Genomic DNA, 22875 nt, shown 5'->3' on the forward strand with positions numbered 1-22875 from the left:
CATGTCCCTCAGCACCCCGCTGTGTCTGTGCTGAACAAGGTCACGATACAGGTGACTGTAGTCTTCATGCATCATGCCAGAAGGCCAGTGAAGCACAGGAGGAGCCTTCCGTCTGCTGTCTGTCTCCTCTCCTGCAGTGCTGTAATGGCAGAAAGCTGCCTGCCATCAGTGGCTGGAATTCCATTTACAATTCCTTTACAATTCCATTTTTCAATGCATAATGTTAATAATTAATAATTTCGTCAGAGAAAAGTAACTGGCAGAATTTGTATAAGAAAAACATTGGCGAAAAGAGTTGTTAGACACTGAGACATTCTAAGTAATTTTAGTCTGTTGTTAAATATCGTTCATGTTTTCTTTTGTCTGTTGTCTTTTGTACAGTAAAAACACAAGAGTATTTTCACGGCTGCCACTGCAGAACAGACATTGGACCCATAGTCATGTGAAGAAAGAAGTGCATGTGCTTTGTTTGTGCATTGAGTAAATGATGACAGATTTTTCATTTCTGGGGGGTGAATTATCCCTTTAAACATGCTTGCTTTATGTGGAAAAAAAGTATTTAGAGTTTCTGCAAGATGCCAGACATTAACTAATGGCTGCATGTTTTTTTGTTGCTGTGTCATGCCATGTGTCAGTTATGATATATTAAAATGCTTCTCAATGCGAAAGAAGCATGTGAAGAGACAGAATTGTTTACTTGGCAAGCACACAGACTCTTTCATTGGGAGGCACTGCAGCAGGGAGAGCAATGATGTAATGCCCAAAGGGGTGAGGGGGGGGGGGGGGGGGGGGGGATTGGTCACCCCCTTCTTCTCTGTCTGGCAGGGGCAGAAAAGACAGACAGGGAGGGCATGGTTCTCAACCTGCTGCATGGGAGAGACTGATGCTCCATTAGACATAGTGGATACTACAGTCACAGCTACCGCTCATGTCAGGAACTCAGTGAACTCCAGGTTCTGCAATGTGATCATGCTTAGTTTTTCAGTGCATTCCATGAAATTATAGTGTGAACAGTTTCAGGTCATTCCCATACTTACATTCCATACTTGAATATAAAACCTCAGCTGCTTGACTTTGTGACTGCTCAAATTGCGAGAATGTGTAACTGTATTTTTTTTCTTCTGTAGAACATTATATACATATGTATAATTTATGATATTTGTCAGTTTTGACAATGTGTAGTTACTGCATTTTGCCTTTTAAGGTAATATGGATTATGCAAAATAACAGAAAACAGAAAAGTCAATTTTTATTTTTTATTTTGTTGTTAAATCCATGAATTGGAGAAACAGAATGAGAATTTTCTTTCAGACCAACTGAGAAGTTTTGTCTCTCATCTCACCTCTTTATATTGATTTAAAATGTTAAAGGTAAAACTAAAATAAATAAAAAAAATCCTGATAAACTGTACTTTGTCCATTTAAATCATATTTTGTCTTTAGACCTCAATCCCACGTTCTCTTGATTTATCAACAACTCTACACAGAAATTTGTTTATTATCCCTCGCTTGTTAGCAAATAATTATTCTTTAATAGATGAAAACTGTCTCCGGGTTTATTACCAAGCCTTCATCTTCCAGACAGAGACAGGCATCTTGACAATCTCATCATTTAAATATTAGGAAAGCTCATAGCTCAGATAATATTACAATTTAATGAAAGATAAATCCAAAGTACATCAAATGAGATCATCTTTTATTAGTATCTATACAATAGGGTGAAATAAGATGACTGACTTTGAGAAAAATAATAAAGCTGTTTAATATTGGTTTAGTGCTATCTTTATTATGATTGCAATTTCCTGATGCAGTGATGTATTTTAAAGTTCATTTTAATGGGTGTCCTTACATGGTTTGGCTCAAAAAGAAGAAAGCAAAAACGGTATTAATGCTGTAAGCTTGCAGGATGGCATGCAAAAAATGTCCCCACTATCTCACCGATGTCACTAAAAATAGTTGTCCTGAAGAATCACACCTATCTCTGTGACTGCCCTAGGCTCTGTAGTAGTGGTCATTGGATGTCAGGATAGAGTTCTTTAAAGTCAACATGAAAATAAAAAATCTTCCTCTTCAAGGAATAGTTTGGAATAGTTTTGGAAGAGAATAAAGATGTAAATGAGTTTGTTTCCACATCAGAATGGATTTGGAGAAATTTTGCATTACATCACTTGCTCTCCAGTGGATCCTCTGCAGAGAATGGGTGCCATCAAGTAATTTACATGACTCCAGTCCATTAAAGTGAAGTGAAAAAGTTCAAGTTTGTAAGAAACAAATGCATCATAATGCAACAACAGGTTTTCACTTCCACCCAAAACACCATAATCCTTAATAATACTTTCTCAAGTGGAAAAGGTATAACTTTTTGATTGAAGAAAGCAATATTATGGATAGAAGACTCATATTATAGCTGGAAGCAACAGCTTTATGTTAAAAACATTTTAATGATGGATTTGTTTCTTACGCACGACTTTTCGCTTCACAAGACGTTAACTGATGGACTGGAGATGTGCAAGGCACTTTTTGATTACTGAGATGATTTAGAAGATGTTTTTAAACTGGATTTTACGGCATAAATAAATTTGAAAATGCACCAGGTATTTGCTGGAAGTGTTTTCTCCTAGCAGGAGCTGAACTGAATTATAAATGTGAGCGAATAATGGAGGGATGCCCACTCAGGTTTGATTTTTGTTTCTAGACATTTTCTCTGAACATGTTCCTCTCAGTCTCTCAGTCAGGAAGACAACAAGCCGATGAGCCCTAGATCAGGAAGTTATAATCTCAAAGCTGTTAGGTGTCTTCAGAGACTTCACTCTTCTATAATGCCATTTTTGACTAAACTATTATGGTTTCATGGAATCCAATCCGCCAACTCACGTCTGACAAATAAAGCCTAAGAGCAGTAAGAGAGAACATATGAAACGCATGTTCTGGAGTGCATAAAGAACGTCTGTTGGATGTGTGGCGTTCACGGGGTGAGATAGCAGTTCAGAAGAAGCATATTTATGCCATCTGCCAGTCTTCCTGCTTTAAACATGCAGATCTGCTCTGAACATTCATCCATAAAGCAGCTCTGCTGTCATGTGTCTATTTTTTTTCACTCTGGCTTCTGCCTTTTTCAGGTTTTTGAACGATGTGGTTAATTTGGAGTTTCTCCAAGTTAATGCAGTTCTTTTTTTCTCTCTGTCTTTCTCTTTTTGGGTTGTGTAGTCACTAAGTTTAGTCAAGGGAGGCACAGGGCTAATTTAGACATGGCTTGTTCAGAAAATCACATAAAAACATCCTGAAAAGAAAGCATGATGGCCACACCAGAGCCTGCGGTTAACGCAGATCTTTTCCAGACAGCACTGGGCCCATCCTCCTCCTGCTCGCTGTCCTGTGCCTGTGAGGGTGAAATTACTCCGTCTCATTGGAGTTCTCGGTGTGAACATGCCACGAACGGCACTCATGCTCATACAGTGTGAGTCACTGTGTTGAGCGTCTGCATATTATCTGGTGGCAGAGAGGAAAACGCGGCATTTTCCACCTCATATCCCCTGAAGCACAAGCAGAAAGTCAGAACTCTGTTGCTCTAACCCACCAGAACAGGAAACATACTGTAGATAGATGGAGAAATAGGGGTACAGTAATATATTTTGCTAAGTTATTAAACATTTTTACATGCTTTTCCCAGCATTAATATTATTTAACACTAAATTGCATTAATGACATTGTTAAATGTAATGCATATCATGAAAAAATTCACTTGTGGCATTTCAAATGGTTGATTTTTATTTAAAATTAGCGTACAATTTTAAAAGAATAGTTCACCCAAAAATTTTAATTTGTTGAGACTGTACTCATCCTCAAGTCATCCAAGTAGATGAGTTTGTTTCTTCATCGGGACAGATTTGGAGAAATTTAGCATTATGTCACTTGCTCACTAATGGATCATCTGCAGTGAATGGGTGCCATCAGAATGAGAGTCCAAACAACTGATGAAAAATAATCAGGTCTCCTGTCCATCAATTACTGTCTTGTAAAGTGAAAATTAATTTTTACAGTGTTTCACCTTAAAAAGGCCACTTTTCAACTTAAAACAGTCCAGGCATAACTCCTAAAATGTATCTTTCATCCATGCAACCCTTGCACCATTGTAGTGCTGTTTTATAGGGTAAATGGACACCAGTACACTGGTTAGTACTGTATATCCATCTTTTCTCTTCAAGCTTTTCTAGGCTAGTTGTTACTGTAGACACTCTTTATAACTCTGTCACTCACACAGTCTCAAAAGCCAATGGGAAAATGGAGTTGTACAGGTTTATCTGGAGCCAAAGCTGCAGTTCATTATGCTCCATAATAAAGACATGTTGTAGCAGCTGTGAATGGAGTTAAGCAGAGGTGACTCTTGTGTCAGAGCCGCTGTCATACGCTGATAACTGGAGCTCTTTATTTAGTTCAGGCCTGTGGAGATGTTCTCTTGTGCCTCCACCAGAGACTTGTGTATGGCCAGAATGATGCAAAGAAAATCTATGTCAGGCATTCTTTATGGCCATGGAGTGTGTGAAAAAGATAAATGCTGTTTCAAAACATATTGAACTGTTTATGTTTTATAAAAGCAATTTTCTACAAAGGCAGCATATTCAATTAATAGTTCTGTAATGAAACACTAGACCTTCTGACAGTTTTCATGATGGAAACTTAAACGCGACTGGTAAAATATTTTAATATTAGTTAAAATAACATATTTTTTTTATTAACTATTAGTAAGAATTTTATAAAACAGTACATTTTCAACACTGATAATAAGAAAAGAGGAAAATTATCATAGAAGTATCATGTGACAATGAAAACTGGAGCTGAAAATTCAAGCGTGATAAGCATTCATTTCAATAGCATGCCTATGATGGACGTACTGGCTGTGTAGCCAAAGCAAGGGAATTATGTTGTTTTGTATTCTGTAGGTGTACCATTGAACACTAATGAGTGTCCCGTAATGAAGGCTTGTCTCTGTGGTTTGTCCAGGTGTGTGTGTGTGTGTGTGTGTCATACACAGTTGAATGCTGATTGACTAGGTTGTGATCTCATTAAAGAGCTAATGAGCTCATTCTGTGTGTTAGTAACACATACTCCCATGTGTTCTTCCTTGCACATTTACACAGATAGTTTTTTCATCAGGAACAGCTTTAATTATTATGTATATATTGGAAGCTAACAGAAGTGTTTCTTTGATCTGATCTGTTTGCAGGTGCTTGTCCCGCTGAGAGACTCCACAGCACCCTTAAGCCAGCACCAATCGTCACTGAAGTACCACCACTTAGACAGGTACCAGCCTATCCCTGCAGCACATCTCTAGCATGACCAATCACAACAGACGTTATTACAGCTCCTCTAACATTAAAATGTGGCATAAATTCCACATGAACCACCTCTGATCTTTGATTCATTCCAGTTTGCCTTTTTGGATAGGGCCCCATAAGTCAGGGTGCACAGGATTTTATCAGTCCACTGCGAAACAGTCTTGTGTGTATAAGCTCCCAGGCTGCTACAGTGTTGTATCTGATTTCAGATTATTTTGCCCTTAAATGTCATGTAAAAGAAAACAAAGTGTGATTGGTAGCTTTAGATGTTAGTTTAGATGGCTATATCCTGTCTGACGTCTAGTTTGCACTGCATTAATTCTGTATTTGTTGGATCAGTGTGAACCAGCCCTGGAAAACTGATATATACATATATATTCAAGTTTTTTGTTTTCATTGAACAAAAGCAACATTTGACAGTTTTAGCTTGTTCATAATAACAGCATAGCCACAAGCCATAAACAGCATGAATATATACATATTAACCTTTTTCTTGTAAAGCTATCTCCAATTTTACAACTTCTTTGCCATGACCATTGTCAACCTCAAAAACCCTAAAACCACTGTAAAAAAAATTCAAAAGCTTCAAATTTTTTGATTTTAAGTCCTCTGAATATGTGCCTTATTCACAGACATTTAATTTCCTCACTGGGCATGAAGTGATTTTTAATTTTTAATTTTCAGGTAGTCAACATCATGCCACATCAAACATCAAATATTGTTGATTGTACTTGACCTGGAATATTTTTTTAAGCTGATGGCTGCAATGTGGAGCAGACTGTGATTATCAAATGCTGGCTTCACAAAACTGCCTCAGATCTACATCCAAAAACCTTGTAACCCTAAAATGTAATAGTTTCTGTAGATACAGTAGCAGATTGAGGTGTATTGAATGTTTTAAGTCTCCAGCACACAGGAGCTGTGAGTGGGTTGAGCAGGAGGCAGAGAGCCCTTCAAGCTGCTGATGAGCGTGACGCACACCCGCGAAATACCAAAACAAAAGCCAGTTAATAACCAGTGCTTTGCTTTTCTCTCTGCTTCTATTTTCAAGCAAAGCTGCAGCAGAAGAGCTTTTCATTAGCCTTCCTCTCCCTGTTTTTGAATGCACATGGGGCCCTCTGAGAGATGGAAAAAGGCGAAGGCTCTTCCGATCGGTCTAATGAATGTTTACATGTTCGTGTTGATGGGTAGGACGTGGCTTGGCGGGTCGATGTTCACATGTGCGGACACCCACACAGAGACGTGTGAAAGAGATGAGATTCCTGTCATTTTTTTCTCCCTCAGTGACTAAAACACTCACAGCTGTTGGTTTTATAGATGTTTACACATATGTGTCTAAGTATTTACATGTTTAAATACGCGCATGCTCATTTACGGAATGCATGTGACAAATCTTCGGCAATAAAAAAAGATTAGCAACACGCTAATCTTGTAATATTTTGGATTTAGCCATCAGTTTTTGTTTTATGAGTCAGCCATGAGTCACACATTAGAGGATATTCCAGTGATTGTATCATGCTGTGTGAATGAAGATTTGAAACTAATTTGGCATCTGTACACAACACAATTTAATTAAACTCTGTCTTCCTTTCTCTGTTTTCGCTAGTGTCTAACCCTCGCCACCGCACCAGCATCCATATCAAGACCGTAGGCAGTGCAGAGCAGTACATAGTGTCACGACCACACTTATGCAAGCTTGTTTTTAACAGGTTTCACAGCAGATGTGTAATCTATCCTGCGGGCTGTAATTGCATGTGTAAAATAGCAGTATGATTCGTATCGCAGATTCGAATAATCCCACTGTGAATTTTTCAACTACTACTAGCTCCCTCAGCAAACAATAATATTTTTACATTTTAAAACTAGGAAAGTTTTCCCAGAGGGAAAACAAAATAATAAGACACTTGACACTCTCCTGTGATGAGTCTTATGCAAGTAATAGATGAGTGATGTTTACTGTTATTTAAAAAATCCCAAATTAATGTGCAGGATTCTAATGGGATTATCCTGAAGCATTCAAAGAATCATAAAGGATCCTTTAAACATCTGCTAATTCTGTACAAATGTCTGTACAAATAAAGTGGAAAGGGGACTTTAAGATTAAAAAGGATTCTAGTTGTTTGGCTATCCCATTAGGATCCTCAAGGAAGACATGAAATGACATTCATAACCCATTTTCACTTTTGTAATGTGACGTATTTCCAGGTGGGACTAAGGAGGTGTTTATTGGATTGTGAAAAGTGGGATTTCCTTAACAAAATTTTGCCGCCAGACCAGAATGTAGTATACAGTGGATTGTGAAGGTCCCAAAACATTGACAGCAGGTGATACACAGACTTTTGAAATGTTTTGAGTGAAAAATGTTTTCACTAGATAAATGATATCTCAGTTGGACTTCTTCTTTTAATCTCTTTTTCAATTTGACTGGTTGCTATTGTTGATGCAACTTATACTGTTTACATTAATCAGTATTCCATTAGTGTGTACTTAATGGCAAGATTTAAGAATAGGAGCATTAACAAGAGTACTCTAAAATAACCCCAAATATGCTGATTGGCTATTGGATAATAATTTTTCCCACCTTCATGGTCTATATGACATCAGCTGAAACAATCAATCAAACACACAAAAAAGTTTGTGTTCAATACTTTTATATCTTTTCATTTTACAATGAAGTTCAGGATGAATCAAACCAAAAATCGCTGATTTACTATATAGTCTTTGAGAAAAGATACAGATGCCAATCTTCCAAAAACTGGGACCTAGAGGACACTGACACTGTGGGTGAACCTTCTCCACACAGTGGAGAAACACAAGAAAAGTTTGACAGGATATTGAATGTCCAGTTTGGTAGATTGAATTACTCACAGATACGGTAACAGGTGGGGTAAATAATTCAAGATGAAACGGTTCTTTAGCTGTGTTTCAATGGAACATGGTGTATCACTCTTTATGCTGCCCACTCCTCTTTTGCTGAAAGACAGCCTCTTTATATAAATAAAACCCACAGGTTTATGTTCACCTCTTCCTGTAGCAAATAAAAAGACCTATAAAAACCTGCATCAGTGTCCTCGTTTTGCAGCACTGTGCAGTTCTCAGTCCACGTCTAACATAGTCCAGTTGCTGTTCTGTCTCCCTTTTGGAGTGTGCATGTGTGAGCTGAGAGCTCTGCAATGCAGCTGCAGTGGCGTGAGCAAGGTATCCGTACGGAGAGAGGAAGAGTGGGGGACGGAATGAAGGATAGTACCTATTTAACCTGCAGCTAGAAGGAACTGCCAGCATATAATTGATGTAGATTACGTTCTGTGTGTAAAAGTTCTTCAGTGCTTGTCTTGGCAAGCTGAGAGTTTTTAACCACTTGATTTGGATGTGGCACAATCCCATGCATTAGTAGCAATGCATGCAATCTGGCTGACAGTTTGACTTTTTGCATTGGTGATGTGCAAAAAAGACTTTTAAGGTCCGACAGCACTGACATCACCCTGCAAAGGTATACATTTATCTACTTCTAAAGGATGCATATTCAAATGTTTTAATTTTGTCATCATTTGTTCACCATCACTTTCTTTTGCACACAGTGTGCTCATTGTTGTTTTGGACCCCATTGACTTTTATTGTAAAAAACAAAAATGCAAAAAACTGAAAAAAAAAACCTGCCATATACAATTGAAATGACATGATGGTGAATAAATGATGCCAGAATATTTATTTTCAGGTAAACAATCATTTTATGGTTACTTTTTAGTACCATTTAAGTGAAAAAAGTGACATGACATTCAGCCAAGTATGTTGGCTGTACTCAGAATTCTCAAAATTCATGCACTGCATTTAACCCATCCAAAATGCACAATCACAGCAGTAAACACACACTCGGAGCAGTGGGCAGCCATTTATGCTGTGCCGGGGTGCAGTTGGGGGTTAAGTGCATTGCTCAAGGGCACCTTCCCAGACAACAAGCAGTGTCAGCCCAGATCCGGCCCGAATAGATTTCACGTGGCCCACTATATAAACACTATATTGGTGTCTGGGTCAGTTGTTGTATTAACAGTCCAAGACTCAAACCCACAACCTTAAGGGTAGGAGTCATACTCTCTAACCACTAGGCCACAACTTCCCCCTAAGGGTAATGTCCTGTCCCAGTGACAAGTATTGTATTCCTGAAGGTAATCTATTTGTTTTTTAGGTTTATTGTTCTGAATTTGTCCATTTTAATCACTTTCAAACATTTTGTCAGCAGAAAAATGGTCCTACACAAAGGGGAGGATTGCAGTAATAGAAGAACAATTTTGAGTTTTATAACAAACCTTTAAATTAAACCTTTTTTTCTGCAACATATTATATTTTATTTTAAAACACTAGCCATCATGCATGATTTTTTAAATGGTTGCAGAGTAAATTGGCTATCACACACTAAATGAATAGGGATCACACATAAACAGATTCTTCAACTTCTGTGTGACTTATTTGTAGGAGACACATGACAAATGAGAACAATATGTGTTCTAAAATCAGCTTTTCAGCTCATCAGCTCAAAGTATCAAGCATGATTGATATTCTCTAACTAGAATCAGTCATACACTTTGTGATTTTCTGTGAATTGTAAACTGTCCAAAGTCATAAGTCATGAAGTGTAGGTTTTACAGAACATTCTAATAATCTGAAGAATTATTTTTATTATTATAGAAGTGCATACTTTTTATGCAATGGAAAGATTCCATTGATGTTAAAATTCTTCATGGAACCACCAACACCATTAAAGAACCTTTATTTTTAGCAATGTCAGAATTAGTGAATACACTCTCTATGCATTTCCATATGAATTCTACTGCATATTTTTTGCTTGCATATTTGTCATGCACTTGAATAGCTTTGAAATTTTGTATAAAAGGGTTTAAACAAGGGTTTAAGTGAGGATTTCTACTGTCGTGTGGGTTCGGATTTAATGTTCATCCAGATGCAGTTTCTTTTTTCATTTATTCAAATAGTGTTTACTGTCAGTATGTGCCACATTCCAAGGATTAATCCCAGCTTCGGCGGTGCGCCTATTCAAATTTAGGATCTATCACGAGTTATTTTGAACTTTTGGAATAGAATAGTTAAAGTCTTTGAATGTCAATGCAAATGTTCATCTTCTTCTGGGACAATTTAATGCCATCCCCAGTAGGGAGTTCTGACAGCATGAACAAAATCCCTACCAAAACAGTTTGGGGCTTTTACTTCACAGCTTCACAGACACCCTAAAGGTTGCAGGGTTTGGATAGGGTGCACATATCACACTGTCTGCTCAGGGACGTATGAGTGCCAGGGGCCTAGATGTCTGCCAACTGGCTCTGGTTCACCCAAGGACAGTTGGAGATTTTTTTCCTGCTTCTTTTTCTGGGAAAAAAAGAAGGTCAGAGCTGTCACTTCCATCTGGGTTGAAAGAAATGCCTCGTCTGACTGCCATCCTCTGTCAGCCAATTAGAGCATGCTAAGTGCCACATTTCATCCACCAATCACAGCTGGGTCTGCATGGGGGGCATGGGGTTCAATTTTGGCATGGCATCAGTTACAGGCGTATTATAAACTACACGTTGGGCTTCTATTTATTTACTGTGACACTGGATCAGTGAATTATATGAATAATTTAGATTCAAATGTATTAATGTTTTTTTTTAAGTTTGCTCAAGAGTCAAAATTTACCCCATGAGGTATTTGGGAAAGTAGTTGATTTAATTTGTACGCGGTTGCTAAAAAAGCATTTGTAGATTGGCGCAACATTTAAAAAGTTAGTCTGAATTCATACTGAAAAGCTAAGTGCAGGTTTTTGATATTCTCATGTTTTTGTTCTAAGTTTAGAAGTAACACTTAGTTTGGGGGTTGTCGGAGGACAGTGTAACAGCTTGTCCTGTTCTTGACTTGATCTCTGTTCTGGGGTACAGCAGACAGGTTGGCTTCCTGTGGTGCATATTTCCCAGAATGCACCATAAAACTCACAACCCAGTTTCTGCAGAAGTCCACTTCCACGCATTAGAAAGTGATGTGGCTGTCTTTTCAATGACGTCCACTTCATCAGCAATCCATCCATCTCTCTTTGCTTGTACAGGAAGTGGCCCTGCAGTGCTGCGACAGCTGAGAGTAAATTCAAATACGCGGAGAGTCATAAACAGATGCTTGTGATGCTGTTTCCACTATTCCAGCTCAGTTTTTGTGGATTTATAATGGATTTGTGGAGAAAAAAACTTATGACACATGGCTTTAGTTTGATCTAAATTGTGGAATCAGATGCAGCTCAGTTGTCTGAGTTATGTAAATTTTTGTTAGCTTTGGCAAAATCACTTAATGTAAATCAGTTCTATCGTGTGCATCTTGGAAACGCCCTGGGCAGCTTCTTTTTGTCTAGGTATTGGTTATAGAAGTATAGCTCCTATCTGTTTGTATGGGGAAAGGCTGAAATCTCTCCAAAACTGTTGGCTAAACATCAAATTGGTAATAAAATCGGACTAAAATATTATGTATTTTGCTTCTAAAGCTGAAATCATTTCAGGTCAGTCCTGCCAATAGAATTCTGCAGTGATGATGTATTTTTGTAAGCCAACTCAGAAGAAGTCATGGTCCCTGGTCCCCTCGACAAAAACCCAACAGAATTTTTCATAAAGTGAGCTCATTTGTTCATCATGACAGTCTTCACAAATGAACACAAGTGGAATAAAATGTGAGACTACTTTGTGCTTATTTTAACCACAAACCTTTTAGCACTTAGGCAAAATTCTATAAAAAAAAACTTGTTGACTTCATGATGATAGAACAGTGCTAAAATGCTATCTTGTTTCTGGATTTTGTCATACAAAAATGTTACTAGAGCCACAAGAAAATGTCTTTAACTATAATATGATTGGTGCTTGGGCTAAAAGGCTGTGCATTGTTTCCTAATTTTTTTTTTTTTTTTACTCTGCTCTATTTTGTTTCCTAATCTAACTTTATAATAGAACTGACACTATATAATGTGAATATTGTTGGCTCTGTGACAGATTGCTTATGCTCATCTATTGGAAGTTGCTTTGGATAAAAAAATCTGCTAAATGCATAGATATAAATGTTTTTCTGAGTTGAAAGGTTTCTCCCATTCATTTTCTACAAGTGCTCCATTCGCTCCTAGTCTTTGGCTCTAGTAAGTCATCACAGTTGTTTGGGGAGCAATACTCTGGACCTGTCTTCTGCATCTTTGCTGGTAGGTCGGATTTGTTGGATGGCCTAATGCCTGGTACTTTCACAGTGCCCAGCATACGTTCTCAAGATCAAAATCATCAGAAGCCTGGCACTCAGACTTGGTTTCCGTGCCCAGTGTATCACACCTGCTGTCGCTCCAGTGTCTCTATTCAAACGCCTCCTATTGAGTGTTACTGCCATTTCTGTCCACCAGAGTGTGCTGTTTTTCAGATAGAAATTTCACTGATGCTGGTACTGTAATGTGCTTAGTTTATGCCTTGTTGCAGTGAGATTGACAAAAAAAGAGTATTTGTGAGTGGGCCTAAATGATTGATGCTGGTCTAAAAGTGACCATGATCATGTACAGACTGCGAGGTGAGAGAGAAAGAGAGAGTGACATTGAGGTAACCCGTTTACGCTTTCTCTGAATGTGACATTGCCCAGTAAAAACAGAGTCCTTGTCAGTCTGCAGTAAATAACCAAGTCTCTAAAGCAGAGGTCTTCAGTTGCTGTGAATGTCCTTGTCTCTCTCTGTCACTTTTGGAGACACTTTCACAGATACAGTGATTTGCAGTGACAAAGTCGTTTATTTTTAGTGTGATTTGGTGATATGAGATGACATGGCCAGCAGTGGCCATTGGTGATATGATGTGGGTGTGTCCAGTGATGGAAGAAAATTGAGAAATTTAGATTTTATGCATATGATTTGGTACTACCAATGGGAGTGAAGACAAATAATAGATTTCAATATTACAGGTATTCACTCATTCATTCATTCATTCATTTCATTCAATAAATAATTTTGGTAATGCTTTACAGTAAGGTTAATCATGAAAAAAAAACAATGAAAACAAATACTTTGATAGCATTCACTAATTTCTAAAAGTACTAATGCAGTTTAACATTTCATCTTGTATAAATAACTATTGTATAAATAATAGTTTACTAATGCTAATTAAATAGCTTTAATTTAAAGTACTATTTATTTATTTATTTATTTATTTTCCTATTGAAGCTTGCCTGTTTAAAAAGTAATGTCCTCAATGCTAGCATGTTGTGGTTGATTGCATGTTGCTATGTGGTTGCTAATCAATTTATTAATCCAAGTCAAGAGTCCATCCTTCAATTTTTCTTTTCTTTTTCTTTTTGGTTGGTGCCATGTTTTACAGTTTGAGCCGTGTTTTTAAACATTTGGGATTTTATTTTCATATTTTTTTAAAAACTTTGTGGAATAGTTTTCAACTTCACATATTTGAAACACTTTTGGCGTTGAGTGCCAGTGGGAGTGCTGCATTAGATTGAATTTTTAGTGCTAGGTTTTATGCTTTCCCACGATTCCCCAGTTAATCAAGATCTCAGCGGGGTTCTGTCATGACTGCGACACCACGGATACCCAGCAAGATATCATACTGTAATCTCAGTGTATCGGGCACTCAGCAGATAAGTTTGCTGTGAGACGATTAGAAATTTTGCATATATGACAGTTATGATATGGATGAGTCACTCGAGTCTTTGGCATTGCCCTTGGCAATTGCAGCTGACTTTACAAGTTAAATTAAGATAAATATCTTACATCTGAGAATTAATGTCACTAATCTGCAACATTTCTGTACATTCAGAACATCTGTATAACTTAAAGGTGCTATAAATGCTTCTGCATTGAATGCAACACATAAGAAGTCCCGTTCTAACAAAAATAAAACCCCAGTAAGAATCAGAATTAGGATATTTTTATATTTATTTACAATTTTTAAGTCAAATTGTTGTCACTTAATATGGCTTCAATGTAAATCTGTGGATTTTTGCCCAACCTGTGGTCCGCTTAGTAATATCACACCCCTTCTCATCAAACCACATGATTTTATGTATTTTACATGCTGAAATGCAATATTTAGGATTTGGTGATTTGTCCAAATCCCCATGTAACCCCATATATGAGCAAAGTGATGCTTGCCTTAGCAACATCAGTAAATGAAAGTAACATAATACCTAATTTTGGATTACGTAGCCCTTTCCTTCCACCAGGAATCATAGGGGTTTGCTTAGGAGTTACTCTGTGCAATCAGGCAGAAACTTTTCCTATAATCAACCAGTTGCAATAATCCTAAAAGCCTCGAGAAAGACCCTTAGTAACTCAGAGTGAGGGATTGAGATTGAAAGGGAGCGAGAGGAAAGGAAGGCGTCCTCCCTCGAGGAGTTACTGTCAGTCAGAGAGAAGGAGTGAGTCGTGGCTGATCAAAGCCTCCATTAGCAGCACAGACAGACTCCCCTCCACCAGCACACACTCAACAACCCCACTGAGCAATTAAGATATCATGAACATCTCTGGTGGCCCAAAGTCATCTGAAAATACACTTCACTGAGAGAGAGAGAGAGAGAGAGAGAGAGAGAGTGGGCGAGAGGTAGAGGGCAGAGTTCGGACACTACAAATGAAGATTTACAAGCTACTGCTGCACTTTAAAAATTCTGCTTTAATTGCTGGCACACTGCAAGCCCATCTCACCCTCCCTTTCTCTTTCTTTATTTCTTATTTATGGAGGTAATATGCCCTTTGTGGATACATTGTATGGCCATGTACCTTGCATAGCAGACAGGAGACGGTGACATTTGCTATAACCCACCAAATTCAGTGGAAACGCATGTTCTGTCAAGTGTATCATCAAAATACAGGCTGCTCTTCCGTCCTTCACCCTCATTTTTCATATATGTTGTGACAGGTGAGGAAGATGTGAAGAGAGTGCACTTCACACTGACACGCTGCTGTCCTTTTTCAAAGAATCTGCTGTCAGAGTGTGTTTTTTCAGTGTAGTTCAAATCATATATGGCACCTACCAATGTTGTCTGGTCCTGTTTGCAGCTTACAAATCACCTGTGTAGGAAGGAAGGGACTGACGTGTAAAGTTGATAACCAGTTTTAGTTTTTATGTGTTGTTTAGGGACAGGCTAATTGGAAATGGATTATACCATATAATGTGCTGGAATGGAAAATTAGAAAAATAGCATTCCTGGTTATAAGGAAAACGAATAACAGCATATTTTATCATCTTAAAATTTTACTCAGTATTTGAAAGGATGGCTAAATTTTGCGCTTTTTTTTTGCACAATTTTTTGTTGTATATTTTTATAACATTGCTTATACACAATAATACTGTATGTATATAACATACTGTATAACACAGAATTATAATATTACATTATTAACGTGTTAATAATTACATATACTGTTCAAAGGTTTGGGGTTGGTAAGGTATGGTAATTAAAGCTAAATTTTTATGATCAAAAGACTGTAAAAACTGTCACATTGTGAAATAATATTACAGATTAAAATAGCTTTCTTCTATTTTAACATATTTTAAAATGTAATTTATTCCTGTGATGGCAAAGCTGAATTTTCAGCAGCCATTTCTTCAGTCACATGATCTTTCAGAAATAATTCTAATATGCTGATTTTGTGCCCAAGAAACATTTCTTTTTATTATCAAAGATAATATTGTTTTTAAACCAAAACCTTTTGTAACATTACCAATGTTTTTATATATATAGGCTACTGTCAATTTTGATCAGTTTAATTCTTTCTTTGTTGACTTAAAGTATTAATTTCTCAAAATAAATCTCTAAATCTTACTATATGTAATATGTTAAATAACAAATTCTCTGAATTTAACGTGATGTGATCAGGTCATTATATAATATAATATAATTATATTTAATATATATTATACACTGGCTTCTGATATATACAGAATGTATGGTGTAGTATTTAGTTAGTATAGGTCTTATATTTTCTGAACATACATTCATCCTCTGACACTTTTACATGAGTAGATGATGCATGTTGATTGACTTTATCCAGTGTTCATTCTGTTGAGTCAGCGTGTTAACATTAAGCGTTCTTCTGATCATTCAGGACTAAGGAGTGACCCCTTCCCTCTGGTTCAGATGGCAGATGGTCGGCAGCCCGAGGACAGCGGCCCCCAGTGGTCATCTCCGGGAGCCCAGGGCTCTTCCTCCCCAGGTGGGCATGGAGAGAACGGCTTCTCTTCTACCTACAGGACTTGCCAGCCTGGCGGTGCCCACGCTGATTCTGCCGCCTCCTACACCAAAGAGAACGGCTTCAACGGAGACCTCACCTCTGGACACGCTGTGACTGCCGGTGAGAAGCAGAAAATGCCTTTCACATGAGCTTTTTCACAGAAAACCCAATGACCAATGACTGCAATCAGTACTAGATGATTAGCTTTTGACTTAAGATTTTTTACACAGCAATTGAATTGAACGTTGTTAAGGATTTCCTTTCCAAGTTGTCATATGATAGAGGTCAAATAGTCTCGTCTAGGCAGACGTTTGCCTTGCAGCAAAGCGTCTGGTTCTAATTGCTGTTATTTCTGGCCAAGAATTGCCCACTTAGACAGGAAGATCCTGCAAGACTGTCAGTGTATAAATATATATATATATATATATATATGTATATATGTATGTATGTATGTATGTATGTATGTATTTTTATACATATTTATATGTTCAGTGGAAGTGTTACTTAAATTAAACTACAATAATAGACCAGCATGGAGAAAATTAATTATCTTCATTTTGATTGGATAATAAGATTGAAACTTGATTACAGCCGGCAGTTGAAATTTTTTGTGCAATATGCACAGATCAGACAGATAGTGTGTCCACTGGGTGTGCTGTCTGAGGCTGAAACTAGAGGTCAAGAGGTCAAAAGCAAAAAAACAATTGTATCCCATTACTTTATTTTTTATTCATTTAGCAAAAGATAGCATGTAATATGGTTGCAAACTTGCTGGAGACTCAACATGACTGGAATGTTGTAATAGATATAATAGTTATAAAAGATACTGCAGAGCAGCCAAACTACATATTATCCACCGGTGGTTTATCTTATTTCATAAAAAATAATACAAGCACCCTGCGTTCCATCGTGCATGACAGCTATTAATATAAAGTGAAAGGAAAGACAAAATTAGCCAAGAGTGAACAATTTTGTCTGGTTTTTCCCATTGCAATGATAGACTAGGGTTAATAACAGTGTGTTGCAATTTTAAATGTCATGGAATCATACACTTGATCTTATATCTCCAAAGCAGTTTAGTCTTGTTTTTTGGAGACCAGAGAGTATAGACGACTCTGGCATGAGGAAGTAAGTTAGGCCAGAGCTTTTCTGTCTGGTTATTTGTGAGGCCTCAGGGGTGTACGGGGAAGAAAATGAGGTGGCGCTTCTCTCATGTCAGCAGAAAAAATGTAAAAGGAAAGATTGCAGGGATGCTGAACAAAGGTCTGACAGAGTAAATTGCAGGGGAGCAGCTGCCATGGCAACCCTCTGATAGTGAGAGCTGCTGCTGTGAACCTGCGAGGAGGGAGGGAGTGCTGCTGTTAATTACCCCTCTAATGATGGATCATGAATGCCCATTACACACACACACACACACACACACAATACCGCCGTTCCTGTACATCTGTAAGGGTGTACATGTACACACAGGCACAAGAACATGTGCCATTACAGTTAGTTAACAAGGAATCTTACAAATGTTTCCCCCAAAAATCAGTTTTCCAAAAATGCACTATCGCTAAAAACGTTTTTTATTTCCTAAAGAAATTAATACTTTTATTCAACAAGTATATATTAAATTAATCAAAATTAATAGAAAAGATATTTGTACATTTACAAAAGATTTCTATTTCAAATAAATCACGTTCTTTTGAACTTTCTATTACTAAAAGAATGCTGAAAAAACGTACATAGTAAGCAGCACAACTATTTTCAACATTGATAGTAGGAAATGTTTCTTGAGCATTTTAGAATTATTTCTAAAGGATCATGTGACACTGAAGACTGAAGTCATGGCTGCTGAAAATTCAGCTTTGTCATTATAGGAATACATTATATATTAAAACAGAAAACTGTGATTTTTAATTGTAATACTATTTCACAATATTACTTTTTATATTTTGATTAAATGAATGTAGCCTTGATGAGCATAATATATTTATTTCAGTAACATTGAAAAACCTTGCCAACTATAAACTGTTGAATAGAGCATAAGATTATTATGTTACGAATATTAAGATGAATTAACTTTAGCCAGTATAATTAATCACACATATTTTACCCCAAAAGCACATAAGAAAATCAAATGATTTTTTAAATACTACAGTAGGCTACTGACAACTCTTAATTCTAATGAATTTTTGCAGTTTTAATGCTTAAATATGCTTTGTAGTGTTAATTACATTTTTCTGTCATTTGGATTACGCTGATGTCTGAATTCGCATAGGATGGGAGGCGTTGTGCAGAGGGATTCTGGGAGTCCAGTCAGCGGTAGGACAGACACATCAGCAGAAATGTTGATGTTAAAATTGGTAGATGATGAGTAGGGTGAAGAGTTAGACGGACATATAAAGAGACAGATGCATCGTTCTAAGCGCCCTTCTGCATTTATTGTGAAGTGACATTCAGCCAAGTATGGTGACCCATACTCAGAATTTGTGCTCTGCATTTAACCCATCCGAAATGCACACACACAGAGCAGTGAACACACACACACACACACTGTGAGCACACACCCGGAGCAGTGGGCAGCCATTTATGCTGCGGCGCCCGGGGAGCAGTTGGGGGTTCGATGCCTTGCTCAAGGGCACCCAAGTCGTGGTATTGAAGGTGGAGAGAGAGCTGTTCATGCACTACCCCACCCACAATTCCGTCCGGCCCGAGACTAGAACTCACAACCCTTCGATTGGGAGTCCAACCCTCTAACCATTAGGCAACGACTTGAAAGCAATGCTCTGACATTTGCTGACCACGTGTCATACCACACACGACATTTCACTTAAAACTGCATATACACTTTTCATTTTATATAATAATAACAATTAATCATTAGCAGTACCTTGTTTTTAGACTGTGCTATTTAGATTCATTTGTCTGTGTGATGTCAAAAAGTTGCAGAGCGAGTCATTTTCATAACTTAGTTTTACTAACTGCTCTTTTCTGAGCTCTAAAAGTTACAGTGTTTTCATAGTAAATCAAGTGCTTTCATAAAAGATCAAGGAGAATATGATTTCTTATTATATGACCCTTGTAAGAGGATTTGGCAAAACTTGCACAGCCTTTTTCTGAAGAATTAGTTTGAACATCCATTTTTTCTAGATACTGCTCCCATCATATACAGTTTACTCTTACTATATGTCACCGCAGATAGTTAAGTGTACAGAAGGCAACATATCATATGTTTTTCTAAGCAGTTTAATGTGTTTATAAAATCCCTGTGCTATACAGTAATCTCTGTCCTCTGTATAAATTATCACAGTTCCCTTGTCACCTCCACAACGTAAAGGCAGGCAAAAAGCATCACTGCACCGATCCCTGACAGTGAGTGATGGAAATAGACTTCCCAACTCTAATGCTAACGATCCTTCAGCCAGGGTTGTGTGTTAACATCGCTCACGCATTTCTCATTAACAAACCTGCCGTCATAAATCACTGTGAGCCAAGAGAACAACTTGCTTCTTTTGCTTTCATCTATGTGTCTAATTAATGATTCCAGGTTGTGTTTTCATACTTCAGCACAGAGTTCACTATTGATGTGAGCAAAACTGCTCGATTTTAAAGAGTGGGTCTGAATATGAGCCCCTGTGGAGAGAAAGACCTTCCCTCAGAATATTTTCTCTGCCTCTGTGACTCCGTGACTGTGAGGGTGGGATTTTTGAGCCAAGGGGCATTGGCAAGGACAGCACGCACAAGAGCCCTTCAGACACACAAGAGGCGCTAGACTGAAATACTGACAGCGCGACATATGACATTGCTTTGCATAAAGAAAAGGACACTTGAGAAGCAGAGAGGGAGAGAGATTGCTTGCTGAGGCAGCTGTTGGCTTGAATTATAAGGGCTGGCCTGAAAAGCTTGCTGGCCTGGAATGGTGCACAAGAATGGTGCGAATTACATAAAGACCCTATTTAAGTCTGCTTGTTAGCATCGTAAAAATGTTTTCCAGCATTATTTTATTTTATTTTGTGTATGAAACTGTGACACAACTTGAATTATATCTCGAATCTTGTGGCTCTTTTAAGTGATTAATTTATTGTTATGTGTTCATTAATAATTTTATCATCTATTTTACTTGAATTTATTCAGTTTTATTGCTTTTTATTTCATTGCATTTTATTTGAACTCATTGACCACTTGGAATTGGTAAAACCAATATTAGGGTTTAATTTGTAAACCAACCACAAAACAAAAAAACAATATTTTTTATTTAATTAACTTTTACATTACACTCTTTTTTTATAATTTCATGCTGAAAACCAGTAATCAACAATGAACAGTAATGTTCTTATGCATATCAAAAATTAACCTACAATAGATTATTAATAGTCTATTGTTAGTTCATGATACCTGATGCAATAATGAATTGAACCTTATTGTGAAGTGTTGCATCGGAATTTTTCCTGACCTACAGTACAAGCTACGTACAGTATCTGCAGTATGAGATCCACTGATTTGGAGAAACCATGAGATAGCAGTACAGATGCAGAGAGTCTGTAATACGGCTGTGTGTCACTCACACACCAAGGGCAGCAAAACCCACAGCAGAAGCATGCTGGGAGACCATTCAGATTGGGCCCAGACTGTGTGTTGCTGTGGCAACAGCTCTGCTCTTTGGCGGGGGAGTCCTGGCATGGAGTACCAGCCGTCCCCCTCCTCCTTCCCGGCTTGCTTTTGGCAGGCAGACACGACTAAGAGTGCACAGGGAAGCATTTGCCTCCAGACAACCAGATAACCGGCACTCACTTTTTGGTAAGAGCTTTGATTTTTCCAACAGATTTATGGTTAGAGGTTCTTTCAGGGTTTAAATGGCATTGCTGCATGATAACTACTAGTTGTTAGCATATCTTCACTTGTGGATTAGTACAGATTTTGTGTGTCTATATTGCATGTTTGCTAAAAGTGCCTACAAATAGATTTGACTTTGATTTCTGCAACCTGTCTAAGGGGAAATATGACTGTCCATGTAAATAACAGATATGCACCATGCAATATTCTTAATCTTTTAGTGTGTGGCTGTGTTTGAGCTACTTTTTTAGGTATTTGCTTATTGTGTGTGCTGATGTATCAGGGATGTGAGCTATTGTGCGCTGGAGGCAAACCCATCTGATCAGCAGTCCGAGCACATCTCTTGCAGACGGGTGTGGACAGGCACAAGGGGGGGAGAGTGGGGTGCTGGGTAGACAGACCAGCACATCTGTCAGACACAAAGATGCTGATAGACTGGTCAGGTTTGCTCTGAAAGGGAATGTATGGTGACACAGCTACAGACATGGTGCAATGATAAAGTAGGTGGTTAACGACAGAGGTATACTGAAACATATAGTGTGAAAAAGATGACAGGCCATGCAGTTTCATCTGTTTAGTCAGGGAATGATTGTCTCTTGTCATGCTCATATTATCTGCCCTCCTTTTGAGTTGTGCAATAATTGGCTGTGAAGATCAGCTTATGTAATTTGTTATTTCAAATTCATCATTACATAGTAAACATCTTTTTCCAGGAAATTATGCAATTTATTAGATTTTAGCAGCTGTATTTGTGGATGAAAACACTTGAGTGAAGGAATAGTTTGAACAATTAATTTGTTGCTGTTTATGGTTACAATTTATTTGAAGGTGTCCTTGTTACAGTGTAATTATACATTTAAATACTGCGTAATATTAATTAATATGGCCTTAAGGTGGTTTATAAATGATCTATTGGATAGAACTCAATGAGTTTCTGATAACTATACTTCAGCAATTTTAACAGTAAAGAAGGGTGTTCCACAAGGCTTTTTACTGGCACCACTGCTTTTTTCTATTTTTATTAATGATTTTAATAAGGAAATAACTTCAGCAAAGTTTTATGCTTATGCAGACAAAACAATAATTTATTCAGCTGTATCCTCATTGTCTCAAGCTATTACAATCCTTCTGGACTCTTTTAATACTTTACAGTACAATTTACTAAAACTTCTTGACTGTTAACATTGCTGAAGTAATTTTTAAACCACCCTAAATCCATATTAATGACTTAAATAATATATAGATTAATAAATGCTTTAGAAGTATTTTTTTTCTATTATTAGTTTGTGTTGACTAATGTTGTTGACTAATTTTAACAAATGGAACCTTATTTTAAAGTGTTCTTAATTTTTAATGATTAATCAAGCTCTTTTTTTTTTGCAATGAAATTTCAGATAAGTTAAAATTATTACAATGACCATTGGTAAATAATAAAATATTCCAGTGACTTCTGCATTATAAGTTATGTGATTTAACCAAATCAAACTTGTAATTCTTC

At 37.4% G+C, this 22875-nt stretch overlaps 1 protein-coding gene across 13 annotated transcripts in view; it reads left to right on the top strand.

The window, feature by feature from the left end:
* map2 (microtubule-associated protein 2) overlaps positions 1–22875 on the top strand; it is a 99891-nt gene that overhangs the window by 40303 nt on the left and 36713 nt on the right. For all 13 annotated transcript variants that reach the window (XM_052565142.1, XM_052565141.1, XM_052565144.1 and 10 more), the window contains 2 exons: positions 5224–5300; positions 16431–16676. In XM_052565142.1, coding sequence (XP_052421102.1) covers positions 16463–16676 — 214 coding nt within the window. In that variant the 5' untranslated portion in view covers positions 5224–5300; positions 16431–16462. The remainder of the gene's footprint in view (positions 1–5223; positions 5301–16430; positions 16677–22875) is intronic.

This window comes from Carassius gibelio, chromosome B9 (genome assembly GCF_023724105.1).
Source record: "Carassius gibelio isolate Cgi1373 ecotype wild population from Czech Republic chromosome B9, carGib1.2-hapl.c, whole genome shotgun sequence".
Classification (NCBI taxonomy): Eukaryota; Metazoa; Chordata; class Actinopteri; order Cypriniformes; family Cyprinidae; genus Carassius; species Carassius gibelio.